This window comes from Motacilla alba, chromosome Z, assembly GCF_015832195.1.
Source record: "Motacilla alba alba isolate MOTALB_02 chromosome Z, Motacilla_alba_V1.0_pri, whole genome shotgun sequence".
In the NCBI taxonomy this organism is placed as follows: Eukaryota; Metazoa; Chordata; class Aves; order Passeriformes; family Motacillidae; genus Motacilla; species Motacilla alba.
In genome coordinates this window covers 2,593,734-2,612,061 of record NC_052046.1, presented here as the reverse complement: position 1 = coordinate 2,612,061, position 18,328 = coordinate 2,593,734, and the positions used below count along the sequence as shown (strand labels likewise).

Genomic DNA, 18,328 nt, shown 5'->3' with positions numbered 1-18,328 from the left:
TTGGCCCTTTTCAAGGGCAGCTTTGCCTGGAGCTTTTGTGCTGAATAAGCCTGTCCAGGGATGGCAGGTGGCCTTGATAACCCCAGGTACCTACAAACCCATCTCCACCTACACGGTGGTTTGGTCACCCTGAGGATATTAATTCCTGCTTCAGCTGTGCCTCAACCCATGTTTCTAGCCACTTGCTCCCTGTGATTCCTCCCAGACGTGAGCACATTTCACATGCAAGGTAAGAATTTCTCTTTCCTCCTTGCCCCAGGAAGGGATGGTGTCTGGGTCAGGAGCTGCCTCACTGCTCCCCAGGGCTGGAATCATAGAAGAATCATGAAACCATAAAATCATCATGGGATCACAGAATGGTTTGGGCTGGAAGGGACCTCAAAGATTCTGTTCCCACCCCCTGCCATGGGCAGGGACACCTTCCACTGGAACAGGTTGCTCCCAACCCCATCCAACCTGGCCATGGAAGCAAGTACCAGTGCAGTGGGTTTGCCCAGGAGATGGCAGGGGTTAAAACTGATGCTCTAAACGCAGCTTTCCCTCCACCCTGTACCAAGTAGGGAGTGACTTGGTCACCATTTCCAGCCAGCTGGAAATGCTGGGACTGCAGCACTGTACAGGGACAAACTCCTATTTCACAGCAGCACACATGTGTCTGAAAAGGGGCCAAACCTCTTGACAGGAGAGTTTGTTTTTTTTTTTTTCCACAGTGCTGGTTAAACTTGGGTGGGAGGAATGCAGGGAGATCAAAAGCCTGACCCTTATTTTGCTCAAACACCTACTGGGGAACTGCAATGACACTGCACAAGAACAGCAAACCCAGATGCACCAGACTCCACTCATGGGACCCCCATGGTATTCAGGGAGTCTGAACTCTATCCCAGCAGGGTGTCAGGGATGCAATCAGACCCTAGCAATCACCTCCAGTCCTCCTAAGGGCTGTTCTGCTCCTCCTGTGAGCTCCCAGCTCCTTGCTAAGGGCTGGGCAGCAGCAGTCTGCCATGAGGAGGGAGAGCACAGCCAGCAAAGGCAGCTGTTATTATTCCTCTCATTGAGTAGCTGATCCCTGATGAGGTTGATTACTGGGCTCATTTAAGCAACTTGCTCTGCTCCAGAACCATCAGTTACCATAAAGGTTTCTAAAATAATAGTCTGAGCTATTATTTGTGAGCTGGCACAGACAGCCATGATCTAAGGTCAAGCCTCTTTGGTGGTGCCTGCTGTGGGTAAGAGAGATCCAGAACTTCCCTGGAAGGGCTTTAGTGGGTTAGCAGCTTTCAAATACCTCTGAGCAATCGACAGCATTTCTAAGATGCTTCTAATTCCTGTCTCAGCATTACCAGGCTTTGCTGGGCCTGCTTTGCCCATGAGGAGTGAGGAACTGGGCAGTGGGACAGTCCTGCCTTGTGGCCTGGCACATCCAGGCAAGGTCCCAGCAGAAGCATCATCCTCAAACCCAGGAACTGGTGCTGTGTGTGGGCTTAGTGGGTTGAGCCCACTCTTGACCCCTTTGACCCCTATTCATGCAAAGTTCTTGTTTAAAACCAGCTTCTTGGGAGAGGGAATGTCCTCCCCAGGGTGGGCCAGGAGGAAGGTCCTCATGGATCAAACAACCCTCTTTTTCCTCCTAAGGGTGTGACCTGCTGCTTTGCACCCTAGAGAGAGAGAGAGGTCCCCAGAAGCAATGATTTATGAAGAGATTTTCTTGTTGGTACCTGTAGAGATGTGAGTGCTTGGGAAGAGCTCATTGACAGGAGCCCTGGCCCTTACTGCCTCCGGGAAATCCCTTCTCAGCCACAGAAAAAGACAAAATAGCAATCCTTATTAAAGGAAAGTTAGAATGAATGGCAGCTGCTCTGTAACAGAGCTGGTATTCAGGCCATGTAGGGTATGATTATCCTGAGTCAGCTTTGAATATAGTTAGCATAGCTTCCTTGCTGTAGAATTGATTATCTGGAAGGTCTTTTGCACTGGCAGCTGTAACCATAGATCTCAACTCTTGGCAGAGTTGTAGGAATTCAGCCAGGGAGCAAAGTCTGCCCTGGGGAGGTAAAAAAGCTCACAGGGCAGAAAACTTCACCCAGATCCCACTGCTTGAGACCTGGCTGGGTGGATGCAGATGCTCCCCAAACTCCCTGTGGAATATCCTACTGTGCCTGCTGTTTTTTGATGTGGTGCCCTCTGGAGATGTCCATATGTGTGTATGGATGAGCAGAGCTTGCAGTTGCCAGAAGTGGGAAAAAACTGGGATCTCCAAGCTCAATTTTCTTAAATTAAAGTATGTCAATTCTCTTAACTTCTGTGCTTATATAAAAGTGGATCCTATCAGTGGAGTAGGTCAGTGGGTTTTCTCAGCCCAGTCAAGGCATAGCACTGAAAGCAGAAACATCTGAGCTGGTACAGGAAAGTTTATATCTCTGCTGTTGCAGCTTTTAAATGTATTTAAAGCAATAAATGTATTTATTTAATTAACAGCTCCATGTGCACTTAAAAAAAAAAAAAAGCAGCATTACTTTTACAAAATGTTAACCCAGGAAGAATGTCTCGCTACTAAAAATTTCTCAATACAAAAGGCAGTGTATTAAAAAGTAAAAGGCAATATAAAACAGTATAATGAGAAAAAAAAAAAAGCATACTGAAGGGACCAAAACCCTCCTCAGTACCTAGGAAAAAGGTCCCTACAGATTAACCCATCCCCACGGTTTTCATCCAGCCACTTCCCACAGGGAAATATGGTGGTGACACCAGTGGCCGAGTTGGTGATCTCCACCCGCTCCACCAGCCAGCCCGGAGCCAGCCCGCTGTTGTCGTGCTCAATCCGGACCTTCTTCAGCTCCCCCATGTCCAGCGTTTCCAGGTAAAACCTGTTGGTTTTGCCTCGCTCAAAGAGGTTCCTGAACTTCTGCTTCAGCGCCCGCCTCCCCGAGTCGCCGTTCAGGCCGTAGATGGTGATGAACACATTGGCGTCGGTGCCCGCGCCCTTCTCGAAGCCTGTGACCACGATGGTCTCGTATTTGACTGGCACCAAGCTCCGGGCTTTGCTGGCGAAGCTCTCGGTGACCTTGGCACACTCGAAGACTTTGTAGTCTCGCCGCTTGTAGCGCAGAGGAATTTTCGCGTTGCACCGGAAGAAGTACCTGCCGTGGGGAGCAACGGGCGGGTGAGTGGCACGGACGGCCACTTTGTGGGGCAAATGTGAGAGAATTGTGGAATTGTTTATGTTGAAAAGGCCTTCTAGGATCGTTGAGTCAAAGTGCTACCCCACCCCAGCGCTGCCCAGCCCACCACTGCCCATGTTCCCAAGGTGCCACATCCACACAGCTTTTAAATCCCTCCAGGGATGAAAACTCCACCACTGCCCTTTGCAGCTGTGCCAGGGCTGGACAGCACCTTGGATGAAGAAATTTTCCATAATATCCAATCTAACCTTCTCCTGACACGTTTTGAGGCTGTTCCTCTCCTCCTGTCCCTGTTCCCTAGGAGTAGATCCTGTTCCCCCCCCCAGCTGTCCCCTTCTGTCAGGAGCTGTGCAGAGCCACAAGGTCCCCCCTGAGCCTCCTTTGCTCCAGGCTGAGCCCCTTCCCAGCTCCCTCAGCCTCTCCTGGGGCTCCAGCCCCTTCCCCAGCTCCGTTCCCTGCCCTGGACACGCTCCAGCCCCTCAGTGTCTCTCTTGTCCTGAGGGCCCAGAGCTGTCCCCAGCACTGGAGGTGCCTCAGCAGTGCCATCACAAGGGACAGGCCCTGTCCACCTGTACCACGTTGTTGATACAAACATGGAGCCAGCAACTAGGAAGTGTGTATTCTACTAAATTGCCCAATGTTAATTCTGCTTTCAGCATTTTCCCCTCTATGTACCAGAGTTTGAATATTTCTCTAGAAAGAGAGAGCCACGATGGAACTTTGCAACTGCAAAAATCGGACCTCTCCCCGCACAGCTACAGACACACTGCGCGTGGATGTGCAGCTCTTGTCACCTCTTCAGCACGGCATGACCAGTTCCAGACCCACCAAGGCAGGACAAGCAGTCAGGCCCAGAGCTAAAGCAGGAAAAAGGCATAAAAAAAAAAAGGAACGGGAAAGATGGAGGAGGTTTAAATCTCCCCTGTCCTTTCTAGATCACCCATCTCATCCTTAGCAGGGAACAAAAAATGTGGGAACACAGGGATGATAGGTACCAGATGCTGACAGCCCCTGTCTCTGCTGTCTCTGGTGGTGTGTGGGGAACACCGAGCACATCCATAAATTGCCTCGTAGCTGGCACTCAGCCAGGGGCTGGATCACTCTGCTTTTAATGATGTATTTCATTTCCAGTGATGCAGATCAGCTCCAAATGAACTTCTGCCCCTTCCCCCACCTTCACTGAACTGCAGCAGGTCCTCCTGAATGGAGTGTAGCTGGATTGCAGTGTGCATGTAAAATAAACACCAGGAGGAAGGGTTGCTGTGAATCCAGCTGTATGGTGTTTCTTAAGCACTTCCTATACTCTCGGCATTTTCTGCAGACAAGGTGAAGCACTTATTTCCTGGAAAGAAGCTTTGTAGATGAGAAATTCCAGGGGGAACAAAATTTTAGGCTATGGGACAGAAAAACTGCATGAGAGTGTGATAGAGAGGATGCCCAGTGCTGCAGATTGATTTCCTCAGCTGTGTAATGTCTCATGGTCTGGAAATAAAAGGGTGCATGCCAATCTTCACAAAGAAAAAAAAAATTACCTTTGTAGCCCTGGAATGTGCAAGGAAAATCTTTAAATACTATCTTTTTATGTACTAAGAAAGGAAAAATCCTGGTATAATTCAAAACTATTGCTGCAATAATCTGGTAACTCTTTAAACTTGGTCTTTCGCTTGTCTGGGTGGGTTTTTTGATATTTGGGATGGGTAATACCTTAAGTGAGAACTTGTTCTCATGGTGCAGGCTCTCCAGTTGCTTGTGTGCACAGCAAACACCACTGCAAAATGCTGCATCTGCAGAGCTGGAGCCCTGCTCCAGTGCAAGGATGGACTGCAGGGTCTACCCATACCTTCTGGCTGCCCTCTTTAATTTAAAACAGTTTTTAAAAAGTGGGATTTTATGAGAAGACCTTTGGCCCCTTCACAGCACACTGTCCCAGCAGTTTCAGCATGCTCCCAGTGAGTTCATTGCGCAGAGCTGATTGCACAGCTGGACTTAGAGGGTTCCAGGCTTTTCCCCACCAGGAAAAAAGAGCATGTTTTAGTATGCAATTGACTGAGTTTTCATTCAGCAAATATTATTAAGGCTCTTCAGTTGGCTGATTAATTTGCTAGAAGAGACTCTTAGCTTCTAAAAAAAACCCCACCACTTCAAGGATTTCTTCTTAAACACTCAATTGTCTCAGCTGGAACAAACTCTTCGTAGTTAAATTCTTTAGCAGCAATGGAAATATCATGGAGAAGAGAAGAAATCCACAATTAATGTCGTGGATTGTTTTACTGAAGTGCAGATTATTCTGCAAATGGGTGATCTCCTCTGTCCCTGCACAGTCCCTGTGGAATCTGCTCCCCTTCCAAAGATGGGATTCAGATCAAAGTGTGCATGACCTGACCATGCTCAGGGCTCTTTAGGTATGGTTGAGCTGCATGACTGCAACCTTTCCAACCATGTGTGGCCTTCTGGACCAGACCAGAGGGATCTCTTATCCAAACTGGCCTGAATCAGAGGCTCAGCCTTTGTCTTACTCTCATTTCCAGGAAATCTTTCACAAGACTTACTTGAAGACCATTCTATGCAGAGTATCCTACAATTGAATTTCAGCCACTCTGGTTATTTTCCATAAAGTGAGACATCAATTCATCCTGGCTGTGAGATTCACCCCTGCCAACTTTTTTATAAAGTTTGCTGCACATGCAAATACCCTCTCCAACAACTCAGAAATTGTGCAGGCAAGTCAGACAAGGACATTCTGGACCTGACACACCAAACTACATAACAGAAAACAAGACTTTCTGTTATTTCCTAAGCCTGAAATGCTTCAGGAGGATGTGTGCAGAGCTGCTCATCTCCCCCATGTCCTCTCAGGGCAGCTCCTTGCAAATGAGAAGGCACTTACTTGTTGCAAAGTTCCATCTCTGTCACAATAATCTCCTGGACATGCCAGAAGACATCAGCTTTTGCAGAAGACTTCTTCCCATCTTTTGGGCAGTGACCAACACAGATGGCTGCAATATCACCAACGTTCTTTGAAGAAAACTGGAACGTGTCTGTTGCTCCCCTACAGGAAACAGGGAGCAGTTTCAGCATCCTGGAGGCTTCCAGTGACTTGCCTCATATGAACATTAAGTAATTTGCACATGGCTATGGAAGATAGAAGATAAGCTTTCATTTACAGTCATTTGATTTAACCTACAATCATTCAACACAAAGTATAATTTCCATATTTAAATTTAGTATTTTCTCTGATTAGGGGTGACACTTTAAATTGTTGCCACTAGGACTTTCTAGGATAAACTTGAGCTGTTCCACATACAAAATCAATTTGCCTCATTATAGATAAAGCTAAAGAATGACTAATTTCCCCTCCAGCACTTATTCATTCATTCTTGACAGATACTGTATCTGTTACACATCTACCCACCATAGCTGTTTTAAATTTGCTAGTTGAGCCACCCTTCCTGAAGCTCGAATTGGAAATATCTCAGAGGAACAATTAAATCACAGAATCTCAGAATGGTTTGGGTTGGAAAGGACCCTAAAGATCATCTAATTCCAAAGCCCTGCCACGGGCAGGCCTGATAGATTTCTGTCAAACTGTTGACTGGATTCCTGTTGAGTTCCTTGAGTTTCTGTTGGGTTTATTTCCTTGGACTGGCCCTTGGTCCCTCCAACAACAGACTGTGCCTAATGAAGAGGGATGTCTAACTCCTCCATAGGCCCTATCAGCTCAAGAAGCTCCTCCTGATCTTTCATATTTCATGTGATGTCTCAGTCAGTCATATGGTGTTCCACATAAGCCAGAATTTCACCTTCCTTTACCAGAAAGAACCTTTCCTCCCTGCAAAGCAGCAGAACATCAGCAGTGCCCGTGACTTTGGCGAGGTCCCCATCTCCTAAGGGCGTGCTGTGTCCTTAAACAAGCAGAAAACCCTGCTCACACCTGGAGCACTTTGGTCCCACGTGGGAGAAGGAATATGCCCCCTGTTCCATGGGTGTGCCTCCAGCAGGAGTCTGATTCCTGCCTTTCCTCACACGACAGTGATCTCGCAGCCTTGCCCCCCGGATCTGTCGGCAAAGTCAAATCTGAGCAGCTCTGACAACATCTAGCCTCCAACTATTATTACTCTCTCTCCAGTTCCCACTCCCAGTGAGATGCTGTAAAAGGAACTAAAACCACCTCCAGCTTCCTTCTGCTCCTCCCAGCTCAAAATCCACACAGCCTCCCTGAGGCTTGCCAGGAGCCTCTTTATATGTACAGATACAAAAGGACACACACGTACACACACACACACAATATCTACATTTCCTTTTGCCAAATGCCTTTTTCATGCTGTCCTAAAACCTACTCTGTGGCTGCCCACCAGAAACTCATTTGATATCTTCCCTGTTATCCAAGCGGGAAGCCATCAAGCTTTTTGGAAGGGGGATGAGAAGCAGCGTGGCACAAACACAGCTCCCTACAGCAAGAAGAGATGGCATTTGTGGAGGATGCAGGATGGGTGGGCAGTTCCTCTGGCCCACCATCCTGCTTACTACCTTTCAAATCTCCTTTTCTTGGAAGAGTTTTCCATGAGGAATTCCTTTGAGCGGCCCATCTTCCCTTCCAGGATGATCCAGATGTTTTCCTTTGTATCTGCATCCTCTCTGTCGCTGGTTACTGTGACAATCTCGTAGGCTTCAAAGCACAATTAACACAAACGTTAAACAGAAGAGGAAGAGCAGATGGCCTGCAAGATCTCTTCATTTGGCTGTCACTTTGCTTAAAAACCCCTTTCCTAATATTTATCACAGCCCACAAGACAGCAAGCATTTGCAAAATAAGGGTGGAAACACACTGAAATCTGTGGGACTTTTGACTTCTAAGTGGTTTGGGATAGAATACGTGAAAAATATGTGTCCTGTTCAATTGGGTAGCAAGAATAGATGGATTTATTCTTAGAATCATAGAATATTTTGTGTTGGAGGGACTGAGAAGGATGATTGAGGTCCCTCTTGAACAAGCTGTGTCCAGCTCCATGCTGTGCTAAGACTTCATCTGAAACACATCCTGAATCCTCCATATTTTCTTTTCTTTCTTTTTTTTTCTTTTTTTTTTCCCTTAAATTTGTGCCACTGTTCCTAGCAGAGTGAGGGTGCCCATGTACCCAACAGGACGTGCTCAGCTGCTGTGGAGGCCTGTAGGTACCCAGAATGGCCCTCACAAGGCTGATTTTTTTTTTTCAGAGGCAGAGCACAATCACAGTGGAGTAATGTGATTATTGTCTCCCCAGGATTCTCCTGAAGAAGAGCACTGGTGCAGAAGTTCTTGAGATGGACTCTGCATATCCTCAGTGTGTTGAAGTAACTCTTGTTGGCTGAGTCACCCACCACATCAGACAGCAGTGTAATTACCTTGGGCCCAGTGGGATTGCCCAGAGCAGATCCAGGGCTGTGGGCTGTTAAGTTCATCTGTTATGTTCAGCTGGGACACTTAAGCTCATAGCCCAGAACCAGTTAAGGAGGAAGCTGGAGCAATGTTACTTACCAAGCTTTAAGGACTGAACTTATTTTCCACCTCAAAGGCTCAAGCACTTTACTTCTAATGAGATCATATCCATGTGTTCTCATGGCTTACTGATGGACTGAATCACTGCAGATGGGCCCCTCTTTGGTTCCAACCCAGAATGAGATCTTTTTCTTCCTCACAAATCCTGTTTCATTTCTTTCTTATCCCAGGACTCCTATTGAACTGAAGTGTACACGAAATATCCCCCAAAGCCCGCATGGGAGCCTCCAGCTTGCAGCAGCTGTGGTCCTACAACGTCTGAGGTCCCTCAGGAAATGGCACAAGAGCACTCCACACTCACCAGTCCGTTCCTTCAGTTCCAGGATGTCATTATTGGCACAGGCCAGCTCCCTGATGAGCTGCCCGTCATCTTCCCCTTTAGCCAGCCAGCGATCACACTGGAAGCGAAACGTCTTGTCCATGGCAGAGTCCATCACATCAATATATTCCAGGTGCCAGCCTGGGGCAATTCCTGGTAAAACAACAGAAATAAAAAAGGTCTGGATGTTTGCACACGGCGGGGGGAGGTCCGTTTCCTTGGTAGTTCATCGTTGTTGCTATAAATCATGGAATCAAGGAATGGTTCAGGTTGGAAGGGACCTTTCAAGGTCAGCTCTCCTGCCATGGAAAGGGACAGCTTCCACTATCCCAGGCTGGTCCCAGCCCTGTCCAGCCTGGCCTTGGACACTGCCATGGATGGGGCAGCCACAGCTGCTCTGGGCAATCTGTGCCAGAGCCTCCCCAGCCTTATTGTAAAAATTTTTTTCCTTTATATATCTAATCTAAATTGACTCTCTTCTAATTTTAAACCAATCCCACTGCCCTATTGCAGCAGGCCCTGCTAAAACATTTGTCCCCATATTTTTTATAAGCACTAAGGTAGGGGTTCTCTCCTCTTTCTCTCCTCTTTGGATTTGAAGTCAGAATGTAAAGTTCAGCTTCCTCCTTCAGCCCTGCCAGCCAGCACATGCAAGGAAACTTCCCATCCTTGCCAAGGAACGAGGGCAAATTAATGAGTGCTGGGACTGGATGTGAAAACAGGATGGAGTAAAGTGATGGATGTTCCAGCATGGATGACCAAATCACTTTACATTCCCCTTGGGGCCTTCTGAGGAGCCACAGCACCTTTTTACCTTGCTACTTCGTTTGTTCAGTTTATTTTTTTCCCCATTGGAAAAGCAACTTGAAGAGGAAGAAAACAGCATTTGAGAATGTTTTCCTGATTTCTCTGTTAAAATCACAGGAACACTTGTTGACCTCAGTGGGGACAGGAGGTTCTGACAGTTTTACTTTCATGTCCTGCTATTAGTCAGACAAAAAATGTTATGTTCATGATGAGACATATCTGCTCACTTATTATGTACATCCTGGAGAGATTAAACAGCTCTTGCTCTTCCAGGAATTCACTGCCGTGTGCCTATTTCCTACGTTTGCAAAAATTAATCCTCATTATCCCTGAATAGAAAATGATGGCACATTTTTTGAATTATGTCAACAAGTTGCCCTTCTCCTGTGGACTGTGAGCCTCCACACCATGTGCTGGCAGTTCTTTACCAGCCTCACAGCCATTGCTGTTTTGTACTTTGGCTTCCTGAACCTTCTCCAAGTTAGGAAATTAAACTGTGCCCTGTGCAGCACAGACCTCAACCAACCCCACCATTCACCCCTTAAATTTCAGGAGCACAGAACTGCAAAGTCATTGTGCCTGGAAGGTTCATCTGTAGAACATTTTGCTTAGGGCAAACTCAGCTAAAGCAGGGCCAGGTGTGGCCAGGTTTTAATATCTCCAAGGATGGAGATTCCACAACCTCTCTGGCTGGCCTGTGCCAGAGTCTGATTACCCACACAGAGAAAAAAAAAAAAAGCTTTCTTTTCTTATTTTAAATGGAATTTCCTCTATTTCAGTTTGCGCCCATTCCTTCTTGTCCTGTCACTGGACACTGGTGAGAAGAGTTTGGTTCCATCTGCTTTAATTTTACAGGTTGCCCAGAGAAGATGTGGCTGCCCCTGGATCCCTGGAAGTGTTCAAGGCCAGGTTGGATGGGGCTGGGAGCAACCTGGGATAGTGGAAGGTGTTCCTGCACATGGCAGGGAGTTGGAACACAATTGTCTTTAAGGTCTCTTTCAACCAAAACTATTCTGTGATTCCACAATTCTGTGAAGTTTTCCAGGGCTCCCACTGTGATTTAACTGGAGCAACTTGCTCTTGGGGCTGTTTTGGAAATTTATTCTACACATGTTGGCAGTGTCAGCTGTTAATCTTTTGGTAGGATCTTTTCCATTTAAGTTCAATGAACACCTCTGCAGGATATTCAGGAGGCTGCTCTGCTTCCATCAAAACTTTACATTGTGACAACAGTACAGCACGAAAGAAAGAAAACATGCCTTCCTTCTGCACTGAGAGATGTCAGTGCCTGCAGACCAGGATGGAATAAATTGTTCATCAAATCTCAGCCTGGCTGCCAGCAGCAAAAAGGATGATGGGGTCAGGATCAGTGCTCAGCAGCAGTACCAGAAAGGAGACTGGGTGAGATGCACATGCCCTCCTCCCTCTTCTTCAGCCTGGTGCCAGCAGCCACACTCAGCAAGAAGCTGCAACAAATTCCTGCTCTTTTATCAGAGGCAGAGATGGGACAGACCTGACTTTCCTGCAGCTGTTGGAGCTGAGGACAAAGCCAGCTCCTCCCCACAAAGATGCTTTTATCAGCTCTGGGCTATTTAAAGAGCAAGTGCTGAGCTCTGTCAGGGATCAGCACTGAAAAGCAAATGCCAACAGGGTGTCCCTTACAGCACAGGGGTACATAAATTAGGGAGCTGGATAGACAGTCCTAGAAAAATGGTACAACTTCCCCTGAACATCCTCCTGTCTGCTTTAAAGAAAAAAAACATTTCTCTTCTCTCTCACTAGAATTTGCCTTTTCTCATTTTCATTCCTGATTGTTAGTGACTTAAATTAGATTATGAGACCTGTATTTGGATCCCTAAATATTTTTCATTTCTAGGAGAAACAGCTCACCCCAGGTGAAAGGTCTACTAGATGCATCCATAGCAGCACATCTCCCCACCCTGTCCATGTCCCATTGTGCCAGGAGCGCTGTCACTTCAAGGGTTTCATTGCCACAGCATTAAACACCATTTAAAAGCTGATGTGAAAATGGAAGGGTTGTTTTATGTCTGAAAAATGCATCCTGCTCTACTGGAAAATGTATTGTTTTTCTTTTGTTTCAGACTGGGAAAGTATTTATAAAATTCCTCTTTGCATTGGTTGGGAAAAGAAAATGGAAAGGCCAGTGATGCACAGAGTTTAAATCTGAGACTTTCTCTCTGCTGGGCTGGCTCTGGGTGCTGGGCATCACGTCAGCAGAAAGAGAACAAATCATGTTTGCAGAACTACTTTCCAGGTCATGAAATCCTGGTTTCAGGCTATTATCCCGTTTACCCCTTGTGTTCCTCTATGACTTTTACAATGGACTCAGAGACTCTACAGCACCTAAGCAATGATAGGAAAGGAAACTCCTACCCCAGAGTCACCAAATCCACAGCCCAAGCTGGTTTATAGAGCAGCATAAGCAAAAGAGGAAGAGGACCCAGAAAGGTGATGTGAATATGAGAACTTTCCCAAATCCTGACCACTGCTCACACAGCCTGCCTGCAAGGAGAAACTGAAGGATCCCTTCAGCAATGGCCCATCAGCCTTTCCCCTGGGCACTGTCCCTGATTCTGATCCACAGAGCCAGAGCTGCTCCATCACTCAGTTTTGAATGGCTGCAGAAAAAAACCAGAGTAGACCTGCTTGTGTCCTGTTGGTACCTCAAGCAGCACTACCAGGAAAGCAAGTGCTCAGGAAAATATCAGCTGCACAAATTTCTGCCGGGAGCCCAGTACAAACCAGGACCACTACATTTTCCTCCATTAATGCTTTGGGGCAGAAGGGAGGAAATAGCACACATCTGAGTAGTTCCTGCCCAATTATTTAACTCTTGGTCTTTAAAATAATTTGGCGAGCACTGTGCCTTTGTGAAAGGTCCCCTACCACCAAAACAAGTGTTCAACATTTGTAACAAAAGGTATTTCACCCCAGGCCTCATTTTGCTGCCACTGAAATCCCCAGCAACAAACCTGCCTTAATAAAACCTATGGCAGTGCCACATAGGCTCCTTAATGGTCTGCAGCTGGAAGTGACATTTTCAATAGCATGCAAAACATTTCAAATGTAATTAGAGGAAGAGAAGAGCTTTGGGGAAAAAAGAATCACTTTGCTTGCTTGACTCTCTATAATTTAGTGTGATCTAGGGAAATGTATTCTGTTCCCCAAATGTCCTTATCCAAAAGAGCAGTTATTTATCTAATTTATCCTCTTTCCTAAAAGGATCCAAGCTGGCCACTGGGGGATTCTGGGCAAGGACCACCTGAAAGGCCCTCACAGTACCTTCTTTTCTTTTCTCCAGGTGATGCTGGAAGTCTGTGCTTTCCTGACATTGGACAGGTTGGATTGTAAGCTCCTTGTCACCCGTTTCTGCAGTGATTAGCACAATTGAGCCTGACTGTAGAAGCGTAGATGAAACACAGATAATGACATTACTGCTTCATTTAACTAAAACCCCAGCCTGCAGTGCCAGAAGCTTCCTTTGCTTCTCTCAGGAACAGCCACGACTTGCCTGTACTCACCCCTAGAATATTAAGCCATTCTGACACCTGCAGAAACATGGGAGGATGGGAGAAAAAAATGGGGTGAAACAAGTGTGGTGGGTTCACTGCTCACCAGACACCTGGTTCCTGACCTTGCTTTAGTGAGTATAAACTATTCTTGGCAAATAAAGAGCTGGTGGGATCAAATCTGCTGTCAGAGCCACATCCATGCCCGAATACACACACATCCATGGAAGTCTCCACTTTTTCCAGCCATATTCATTGACTATCTTCCCTATCCCTTAACTTTCTGTAGCAATATCTCTTCTGGTTTGGTTTTGGAAGCAGCTGATGTCTGATCAAGGATAATAGTAGTCATTACTGGTGCTTATGTTTCCACAGGAGTAAAAAGTCCCTCCTGCTAGGGACATTGACTGCTCAAGGGCCAGTGAAGAATTGCTGCTGCCAAGCCATTCACAGCCACCAACCACCCCTCAGCCCCTTAGCTGAATTATTTATTTATTTAAAAAATTTTCATGTTTTCTGACACATGAAGTAACACATGAAGCACAGATAGCTCATCAGCCTTGCATCCTCTGACAATTTTTTTCCCCTGCCTGGCGAGGTGAGCATTCATCCCTAAACCCCACCTCACGAGGCATCACCCAGAATGTGGTGGGAGTTTTGATAGCAGCTTCAAACCGCTAGAAATGGAGCATTAATTGTGCAGTGTTAAAAATCATAGCATCTAGCTGTGTACCAGTACATCTCAAAACACTCTAGGAAGGTGAATAATTTTTATCCCTAATTTACATAATTGAAAATGAGGTGCAGGGATGCGATTCACGCAAGGTCATTCAGCAAGCCAGTGGCAGAATAAAAATAGATCCATTTTGTATATCTCTCCTTTAGGATCCTGTTGGTTCACACCGCAACATTTCTCATCAGGGCAGACAGGCAATGCAAAAAACATCTCACAATCTTTGAGAAAGCGGAAGATTAACACTTGGGACAGTTTTAGAAAGTAGGTGCCCTGCGCCCCCTCTCCTCTGTTGTCTCTGCAACTTGCTCAGAGTTCAGGATTTGACTCAGATCAAAACCACCCATAAATTACCCTCAGACACACCCCACTCCTCCAGCCCTCACATCTTACAGATGAAGTACTCCTGTGCAAAAACACTTAACAACTCGGACTGGAGATGGAACAATTTCTCAGATTATGTTCTTGTGATTGAAGGAAATTTTGTATTTTTACAGGGATACTTGAAGCAAAAGCTTTTAAAAAGGATGCAGGATAATTTGTCCCCAAGAGGAGCAAAGGAGGCCTGTAGAAAAGAGAAGCTTTTACAGAAATGATAATTCTGAGGCTACAGCTGTCCTTTTGGGCTCCTTCTGAAAGGTTCTGCAATTCACGAGATTGGAAAGGAATGAATGCACAAGGTCAACACCAAAGTCTTTGTGTTCTCTGTGGGTCTGCTGTTGGAATTTCTTACGTCTTCTTTCTGATTCATGTCACTTCTGAGCTGTGATGCCTTGGCAGTATCTCTTGGTTAAGCTGTAGCACACCTCTCACAGAACCATGGAATGGTTTGGGATGGATAGGAGATTAAAACTCATCCCATTCCACCCCTGCTATGGGCAGGGACATTTTGACTATCTAAGGTCACTCCAAGCCCTGTCCAACCTGGCCTTTGACACTTCCATGGGTGAGGCAGCCACAGTTTCTCTGTGCCAGGGCCTCATAATTCTCATGGGGGTGAAATCCTTATCTTTGTGACAGCACCCTTGGGCGAAAAAACCTGGCCTCGAAGAGAGAGGAAGGTGCAAGGCATATGAGAGGGGGCTCTGTGGGTCAGTGCTGGGATTTCCCAAGGTGCTGAGGCCAGATTTGGACAATTTGAAGGACTAATCAGCCATGGCACAGTTGCTGGCATGCTGCAAGTCTGCAGATTGCACCCCCACTTGAGCCCAGTCTGAGTTGTAGAGTTCCATGCACGCAGAAAGATGTGCAGGAGTTGGCATTGTCTTCCTCTGCACCAAGCTACCAACAAAACAGAGAGTGTGATGGACTCTCCTCTCCTTGGGCAGTTTTACACATCTGTTTCTTGTCCTCTCACTTTTTATTTAAAGCAGAAACTCTTCAACAAATCTGCCTCGAGGATCAGAAGTGTTTATGAGGCAACAGTCCAGAGCTGAGAGGGAAGGGTTAGAAAAGCCCTTCTCGGGCCTGATAGCTGAGTAAATCCTTACAAAGGGCTAAAAAAGGACAGTTCTCTAGGTTTTTTTCAGAAAAATAATTTATGGTCTACAAGTGCCCCAAAGGCTTGGAATCATGTCCATGAATTGCAGAGACAGACCTCTGGAATGGCTGTGTCCTGTGAGTTCAAGGCCTGGGCAATTTAACATCTAAGACACTGCTCCTGTAGTTCCTTCAGGGAAAGGAAAGGAAAACCAAGGGTATATAAACTGTTTTGACTTGAGTCCAACTCAAGAAGGGAATAAGATACTTTCTCTTTTGGAAGACCCACCCAAAAGGAGTCACTGGGGCAGCCAGGTTATTTAAAACTCTGCCAGACAATGTCAGAGCAGTTGGTGAATTGAGAGAAAGGCCTTGTTAAGGCAAAGAAGAAGTTTGGCTCCATAACCTTGGTATTTACTTTTGCCTTTGCTCCTACAGCACAGAAAAGTCTGGTTTATCCATAATTAGACTCTTCCTGGCTCCCCTTGGTTGATGGCAACTGAGATAATCAAGAATCTGAAATTAATTACTTTGGACAGACTGCTTATCACCTGGGCTCAAATCTACTCAGGCAGATGAGGGAGCTAAGTGCAGATTTCCCATACTTCCTTGTTCCATGGAGAAAAAGGCAGCAGCAATCCAAAAACAAACAAACAAATACCCCAAAAAACCCCACCACATAAAAAAGGAGGAAAAACCAGTCTTTTTCTAGGTAAATAGTTCCGTTACTGAGATACTGAGAAACTTTCAGTCATTCTTCCAGAGAGCTGATTTAGTCCTTATAGCAGACTAAAAAAAAAAAAAAATTAAGAAATTGAGGCCTATATTTAGAAAGCCAGCATTTCTACAGACCTACAGATACTGATCTTGCATAAATGTAGAAGTAAATGAACTGAGATATGAGAAAATACATAGTGCCTATCTGAGATCAGGAGATGGGGAGTCTGGAAGTGATTAAATTTGCTCAGGGAGTCTAAATATATTAGGTTGAACATCAGTATCTCAAAGTAAACAGGGGCAAGATAAAAAGACATGGAGCAAAATTAAAACTAAATTTCATTCACATCACTTTGCTGTTACTAGAATTTCACTGGTGAGCTCTAAACCTCTAAAAAAAAAATCAGGGATGAGTTCCTTGAAATTGCAGTTGTGAAGTCTTTAAACTGCCTGTTTTCAAATGAGCAACAACTTCCTCCCTAATCATTTTTACTGAAGTTAGAGAAATTAGATGGGGGCTTCATTCCTTCTTTATGTCTCATACAGAGATGTCACTCAGCAGTTTTTGTGGGGAAAATGGCATTTAAAAGCATTAAAGTGGGACCATAAAACTGGTGTGCTTTTCCAGAGGATGAAAACATGGTGTTTGCAATTTAAAGACCTCCTGATAGGCTTGCCATGGCAATTACTGTCTCTTCAACTCTGAACACCCCACTGCAGTCAAATTTTAGTGAAAGGATAAACAAAAGTGGGATGAGAACTGGGAGCAAAGCCACTGCAGCAAGGCTGCCCCAAGGGAGAAGGATGCTGAGCTGTGGTGCATGCAACAGTGAGCACAATGGGCAAGGCATTTAAATGTATTTTATCCTGAAATACAGGCAGGCACTTGGCATCTTGACATGGCAAGGAAAAGGAAGCCTTTTGATGGTTAGTATTTCCCCTTGCTAACCTTGATGGGGCACCTAATGTGGTGCTGTCATTGGCCCCAAATGTCAGAAGGACGTGGAGCTGCTGGAGCCAGCGCAGAGGAGGCCACGGAGATGCTGCCAGGGCTGAGCCCCTCTGCTCTGCAGCCAGCCTGGCACAGCTGGGGCTGTTCAGCTGCACCAGAGAAGGCTCCAGGGACACCTGCGAGCCCCTGCCAGGGCCTGCAGGGGCTCCAGGAGAGCTGCCCAGGCACTGGGGACAAGGCCTGCAGGGCCAGCAGCCAGGCAATGGCTTCCCAGGGCCAGAGGGCAGGCCCAGCTGGGATATTGGGCAGGAATTGCTGGCTGGGAGGGTGGGCAGGCCCTGGCCCGGGGTGCCCAGAGCAGCTGTGGCTGCCCCTGCATCCCTGGCAGTGTCCCAGGCCAGGCTGGACAGGGCTTGGAGCAGCCTGGGATGGTGGAAGGTGTCCCTGCCTATGGCAGGGGTTGGAATGAAATGATCTTTAAAGTCTGTTCCATCCCAAACCATCCTGTGATTCTGTGATTCTGTGATTGAGACTGATAATTCAGAAGATCAGGAAAAGAACATCAAGCATGCTCCATGTATTCAGGACTCAAGGAGCAATGGGTTAGGTCAGTGTGAGGCCAAGCCTTCCACAGGCCATTGGTAGAGAGCCATTTAGTCCAAAAAGCCAGAAAAGAGGTAAAGAAAGAATGATCAACATCTGAAGCCTCAGAGCAGCAATAAATATAAACACATTTTTATTCAATACCCAAAGTCCTTCACGCATCTGACAAAAAAACATACTTGACCCCTGACCTTACTACTCATTTAAAAGAAATAGAGCCAGGAATTTCTAGGCAGTGCCACGGCCAATTTATATAAATTATATATAGGGAGCAGGCATCTATTCAAAGGATAGCTATATCCTGGATCTCAGCAGTAATAAATACTCTACCCACCCAACAAACTGTCATGCTGAATTGTGTGAAGTTTTAGATAGGAGATGCCTTTCACATGACTAATGCAAGAACAATGTAGACAACATATGTTATGATTTAAACAGCAGTTTTCCTTCTTTCTGTGGGGAAAAGCAAGAAC

The 18,328-nt window shown here is 46.1% G+C and overlaps 1 protein-coding gene across 2 annotated transcripts in view; it reads right to left on the bottom strand.

Moving 5' to 3' along the window:
• Positions 1–2,414: 2,414 nt before the first annotated feature.
• The window catches only part of LOXHD1 (lipoxygenase homology domains 1), a 148,403-nt gene continuing 132,489 nt past the window's right edge, over positions 2,415–18,328 (bottom strand). For both annotated transcript variants that reach the window (XM_038125710.1, XM_038125709.1), the window contains 4 exons: positions 9,017–9,187; positions 7,707–7,845; positions 6,067–6,228; positions 2,415–3,137 (listed from right to left, as the gene is read on the bottom strand). In XM_038125710.1, the coding sequence (XP_037981638.1) occupies positions 2,657–3,137; positions 6,067–6,228; positions 7,707–7,845; positions 9,017–9,187 (953 nt within the window). In that variant the 3' untranslated portion in view covers positions 2,415–2,656. The remainder of the gene's footprint in view (positions 3,138–6,066; positions 6,229–7,706; positions 7,846–9,016; positions 9,188–18,328) is intronic.